General features: G+C 38.4%; 1 protein-coding gene across 1 annotated transcript; it reads right to left on the bottom strand.

The window, feature by feature from the left end:
* Positions 1-1,607: 1,607 nt before the first annotated feature.
* On the bottom strand, positions 1,608-2,573 carry LOC126061376 (olfactory receptor 5K1-like). The gene has a single exon (XM_049857878.1). It carries the CDS (start codon positions 2,571-2,573, stop codon positions 1,608-1,610), a length of 966 nt encoding a protein of 321 aa, XP_049713835.1.
* Between the last annotated feature and the right edge of the window lie 3,539 nt (positions 2,574-6,112).

Here is a 6,112-nt window from a genome sequence, read left to right as displayed (position 1 = left end):
AAAAAAAAAAAAAATAGTAGGCTCTCAATAAATACATGTTGAGTGAATAATTGAATGGTAGTTCATTTAGCAGGTTGCATTAAGACAGTTTATATTCTACTGACATTCCACAACTTCAAGTTTTACAGTGGTGAAATAAAAAAAAATTTTTTTAGATTCACTGTATCCATAGTTCAACAATTATTCTTCACTTAATGAAGTCATGTCTGTATACAATAATATACCCAAGGTAGTGCCCCATTGTTGAACCCCCCTCTTCACCTCTAAGGAAGTGGGACAGAGAACTTTAGCCTAACTTGCTGACAGTGAAGGCTCTTCAAATCCTCCACAAGTTTTGACTGTTCTGTGCATCTTTGTCCATGTAGCTATGTGAGTAAACAAACCCATTTCCGTTGAGTCAATTGCATCTCATAGAGACCATATAGGATAAAGTAGAACTGACCCATTGGGTTTCCAAGAGTGTAATCTTTAGGGAAGCAGATTGCCACAACTTTCTCCGACAGAGCTGCTGGTGGGTACCAACCACTGACCTTTTGGTTAGCAACTGAGTGCCTAACAGCCTCACCACCAGGGCTACTTATTGGAGTAAATAAACCTCTAAAAGTAACGTCTCTTGAAAGTCGACATTCTTTTTTTTTAATTGAACTTTAGATGAAGGTTTACAGAACAAGCTAGCTTCTCAGAAAGTTTACATTCTGTGTTTAATTATTCAATATAATAAGAATTTCAATTTGGAAAGATAATATTAACTTTATTGACACCCTCATTTCCTCACTGACGCTTTCCGCTCTAAGTAAAACGATGTCCCCAAAACACTATTAAAACCGTTTCCTTAAAATTCACTTGCCACAATTTTGTCACTTATAGTTGTAAGTGATTTCATTGGTTTAAACTTCATATGGCAGTAAACCCTTTTATCTTAACTGAAGAAGACATGATGCTTTTGAATTATGGTGTTGGTGAAGAATATTGAATAAACTGTGGACTGCCAGAATGAACAAATCTGTGTTGGAATAAGTGAAGCCAGAATGCTCTTTAGCCATGGTATCAGCAGGGACTAGTCCCTGGAGAAAGACATTATGCTTGGTAAAGTGGAGGGTCAGTGAAAAAAAAAAGACCCTCAATGAGGTGGATTGACAGAGTGGCAACAACAGTAGGGTCAAGCATAACAAAGATTGTGAGGATGGCACTGGACAGAGCAGTATTTCATTCTGTTGTACGTAGGGTAGGTATGACTTGGAACCAACTGCTGGGTACCTAACAACAACATGCTCCAAGCTATTAGAGGGGCTGGCTATCAGTGTTTAATGAATTTTCCTTTATATTTGTACCTGCTAGTTTTGCTGTTGCCTTTTGGTGTTGATAATCTCTGATGATGGCACAATGCAGGAAATTGATAATAGGCTAAATTGTTTCTTGAATGAATTCAAAGTTTTGTGCTGTTTGTATTTTTGTTATTTCCAGTTAAGATTTAGTACTTGTATCTTTCACCCTTATATATTGCTGCTTCATTTTGGTTGCATTGTGATGTATTTTAAAATTTTATGTACAACTTATTCATTTCCTCTGTATAATTTCATTTGGAAGATTTTGCTCATTTTAAATCATTAAGCCACAGTAGCTGTCATTTGTTTCAAACTTTCTTGAGATTTTATCTTCAGAATTTTTCTCAAGACACTTAGTACTTCTTTATTTCTCAGGCTATAAATAAAAGGATTTAGTAAGGGAACTACTGTTGTAAACAAAATAGCAGCTAGTATATCCTGATCTCTTTCTTTAAGCAAATTTGGTCTAATGTAGATAAAGAAAAGAGATCCATAGAACAATGAGACAGACAGAAAGTGGGAGGCACAGGTGGAAAAAGCTTTGACTCTTCCCTCTTTGGATTTCATTTTGAAAATAGTCAAAAGAATGTAGAGATAAGATATTAAGACACTGCCTATGGTGAAGATCTGAATTGATCCTGAAGAGATAAACAGTACCAGTTCATTAACATAAGGGTCAACACAGGAGAGTCTGTATAAAGGAAGAATATCACAATAAAAGTGGTTGATTTGATTAGATCCACAGAAAGCTAACCTAAATAAAAGCCCTACATTAATCATGGACTGCAGATTCCCAGCTATGTAGGCCCCTGTGGTCATCTGAATGCAGAGTTTCTTCGACATCATGGTGTGGTAGTGCAGTGGACTACATATTGCCACATAGCGGTCATAGGCCATTGCTGCCAGGAGAAAGCAGTCTGCAGTTTCAACAGTGCAAAGAAAATAGAATTGTGTCATGCATTCATAGAGGGAAACCATTCTGTCCTCAGAAAAGAAGTTTTTTAACATCTTAGGAGTAATGGCACAGGCACAGCAAGAGTCCACAAAAGCCAGGTTGCCCAGAAAGATGTACATTGGTGTGCGAAGATGATGCTCTTTTGAAATCAATATCACCAGGCCAAGATTCTCCACCATGGTGATCAGGTAGATGGCAAAGAACACCACAAACAGAAAGGTCTTCAGCTCTGGGTGATCCATAAATCCTGTGAGGATAAACTCGTTTTTCATCGTATGATTTTCATCAGCCATTCCTGACTTCTCTGTTGAGAAAAAAAGTTGGGGGAAATATGTGTTGATGTATAATATGCTCAGTTCAACTGTTGAACTCTGTCTGGCCCAGAAGGGGAAGAAACGTGTTCTATAGTCCTTCCATGTATCTCCTGGATTTGATGCATGCCCAATTCTGGGGAGAAGTAATCTCCTGAAGCTATTAGCTTTTTGACCACTGAGTTAACATTTATTTCCCATCATATTTTGAAGGAAAATATTGGTTGTACAAGGATGACTTTTAAAGTCTTGAAAGGAATATTCAAGGCAAGAAGCTTGTCTATATGAGTTAGGTAAAGCTGATTCATAATTTAAAACCCAGCAAGTTAATATTCTCCCAAAATTTCAATGATTGTATATGTACTGTTTAATAATATTTAAAAGAATATTTTCATTTGCATATTCTTAGGAATTTAGCAGCTCCAATACTGGTGGAACATACATTTAAAAATAAAATGCTTTTGGGGGTAAAAGGAGGGCTATATATGAAACTATTTATACCCTTGAAAGATGTCGAGGTAAAGTGATGTCGATGGAAGCAGAGATTAGAGAGATAGAGAAGAGGAAAGGAAAGTAAAACAAAACACAAAATGGCTGTACTAAAAACCTTCCAGGGCATTTATAATATAATTTATACCTCCAATGTAAAATTATACATACGGGTATGTGCATAAAGCTTTTAAAAATGTAAATACTATCAAAAGAAATTGATGAAATCTTAAATGTTTGAAATTGATAAATTCCGTTATATAACTGTATGTCAAAAATGATGAATAAAATTAAATGTCAAATTCAAACTGGGAAATTATTTGTAATAACTATGATAAGGGTTCTGTGGCTTTATTATATAAGAAGCTTATACAAATCAATAGGAGAAAACCCTAGAAAACAGGTGAAAGACAGGAACAGGAAAATCTCAAAAGAAATACAATTTTAAAACTTATAAAAATGTTTTATTTCGAAGATGGCAGAGTAGTCAGATGCTTCCGGTGGTCCTCTTACGACAAACACCCAGAAAAATAAGTGAATTGATTATGTATGACAATCTAGGCAAATTTGAGGAGCCAGACTTAGTGGCAGGGAGAGGGAGATACAGTTCACAAGCAATGAGGAGTTGCAGGACCTGACCTGGCAGAAACCAGCACCCCACAGGCTGGATCCATTGGCATGGTACAAGCACAGTAAGACAAGCAGTGGCGTTCGGGATGTGTTTTCCACATTGGGAGAGAGCACGTGGTGGAGAGTTCACTCAGGCCTCCAGGATCAGTGAAGTGTGGAGCTCTTGGCATAAGATAAGTACTTGCATCTAATCTACCTCGTGGACCAAAAAACCCCCCTTTGGAAAAAACTGTCTCCCATTTAACTGACCCCTCCCCTGCTCTGCACCAGGTCCTGAGCCTGCTTCAGTGATAGTCACTTGCCCTGGGCTGGAAGTAAGACCTGTCATGTGCCCTGAGCCATCTTTCCGACCTTGGAGAAGGAACAAATTAATGAACAGAGGGAGGAAAAATAATCTGCTGGTTCCCTCTGGGAGCTCAAGGCAGAAACAGCCCCTTTGCGTAAGCACAGGCATAAATGGCCCACAGACCTTGAATGCTTTTCACCCCTGCACAGACCTGTGTGGACCCATTTCAACAGCATAGGCCCTAATTATCACTGCACAACAGGGTATATAACTCAAGTCTAACTTCAACAATTTCAGCTATATGGTGGAGAGGTAGGTTCGTGATGTTTGACACCGCTGTGCCTATAAGGCAGGGTCCTTCTCACCTAAACACATCAGGGACCTGAGGACTGGTGGCTTCACCTATGCCACTGAGCCACCCTTGACAGGGGTCCAAGGATAAGTGGTGCCTCCCAGTCCTTACAACCAACAGCATTGGGTGCCCACAGCCTGGCTGCAAAACCCACCCACATAGGTGCTCTAGGGAACAGGGACACACTTTTCTCACAGACATTTAATGGTAGTTGTCAGTCCTCTGCCTTGCTCAGCACATGACCACCTACTGCAGCCAGATACCTGTGCCAACACCAATCACCCCTGCTTGTCTAAAACTGTAAGTGGGAACCTGCACCACATGCTTGGTGACCAACTACCTGGACACCTGAGCTGAATCCATATGAGAAAAGTAAATGCACTCCTAGGCTCATATACCTAATAACAGCTCTAACCACCTGGTGGCAGGATGTTAGAGCTTCAAAGGCACCAATAATCAAACTAGCTAACTTGAGCAGCCTATTTGGGCATATTGAAACAAAAAAAAAAAAACAAGAAGCTAGGACACAGTAAGCAAACATAAATAAATATGATAAGTTATTAATGGCTTGGAGACAACAGTCAACATGAAATCACATAAAGAGGTAGACCATGATGGCTTCAGTAAGCTCCCACAGCAAAGGCTCAAGAAATCTTACAAATGAAGAGAATTTATGGAACTACCAGATGTACAGTACAAAAGATTAATATATACAGAACTCTTCAAGAGATCAGGAAGGAAATCAGGCAAAATGCAGAACAAGCCAAGGAATGCACAGGCATAACCTTAGAGGAACTTTAGAAGACTAGAGCATAATGACAAATTAATAGGCTGCAAGAATCCATAGAGAGACAGCAAACAGAAATTCAGAAGATTAACAATAAAATTTCAGAATTAGACAACTCAATGGAAAGTCATAGGAGCAGAATTGGGGCAACAGAAGTCAGAATTAGATTGAAGATAAAGCACTTGACACCAACATATTTGAGGAAATATCACATAAAGGAATTAAATAAAATGAAGAAACTCTAAGAATTATGTTGGATTCAATCAAGAGGAATAACCTAAAGTGATTGGAGTACCAGAACAGGGAGGAATAACAGGAAATACAGAGAGACTTGTTGAAGATTTGTTGTCAGGAAGCTTTCCTGATATTGTGAGAAATGGGACAATATCTATCCAAAATACTTATCAAGACCCACTCCAGGTAGATCCCTAAATAAAGTCACCAAGACATATTATAATCAAACTTGCCAAACCCAAAGATAGGAGAGAATTTTAAGAGCAGCTAGGGATAAACAAAAAGTTACCTGCAAAGGAGAGTCAATAAGAACAAACTCAGATTACTCGGCAGAAACCGTGCAGGCAAGAAGGCAATGGGATAACTTATATAAAGCACTGAAGGAAAAAAATTGCCAGCGAAGAATCATGTATCCAGCAAAAATGTCTCTCAAATATGAAGGTGAAATTAGGACATTTCCAGATAAACAGAAGTTCAGGGAATTTGCAAATACCAAGCCAAAATTGAATTGACTCGATGGCACTGGATTCTGGGCTGGGTTAAGCCAAAATTACAAGAAATACTAAAGGAAGACCTCTTGTTAGAAAATCAGTAACATCACGTAAAAACCCAAGATTATAACAAAAGACAAAGCAACCAGATAGGGAAATCATAAAAATAAATCAAAGCCAAAACACTCAAAATAGGGAAACAGAGACATCCTTATGTAAAAGATGATAACATTAAATCAAAAAGAGGGACAA

This window comes from Elephas maximus, chromosome 18 (genome assembly GCF_024166365.1).
Source record: "Elephas maximus indicus isolate mEleMax1 chromosome 18, mEleMax1 primary haplotype, whole genome shotgun sequence".
Classification (NCBI taxonomy): Eukaryota; Metazoa; Chordata; class Mammalia; order Proboscidea; family Elephantidae; genus Elephas; species Elephas maximus.
The sequence above is the reverse complement of the archived record's forward strand: the minus strand, read 5'-3'. Positions and strand labels throughout refer to the sequence as shown.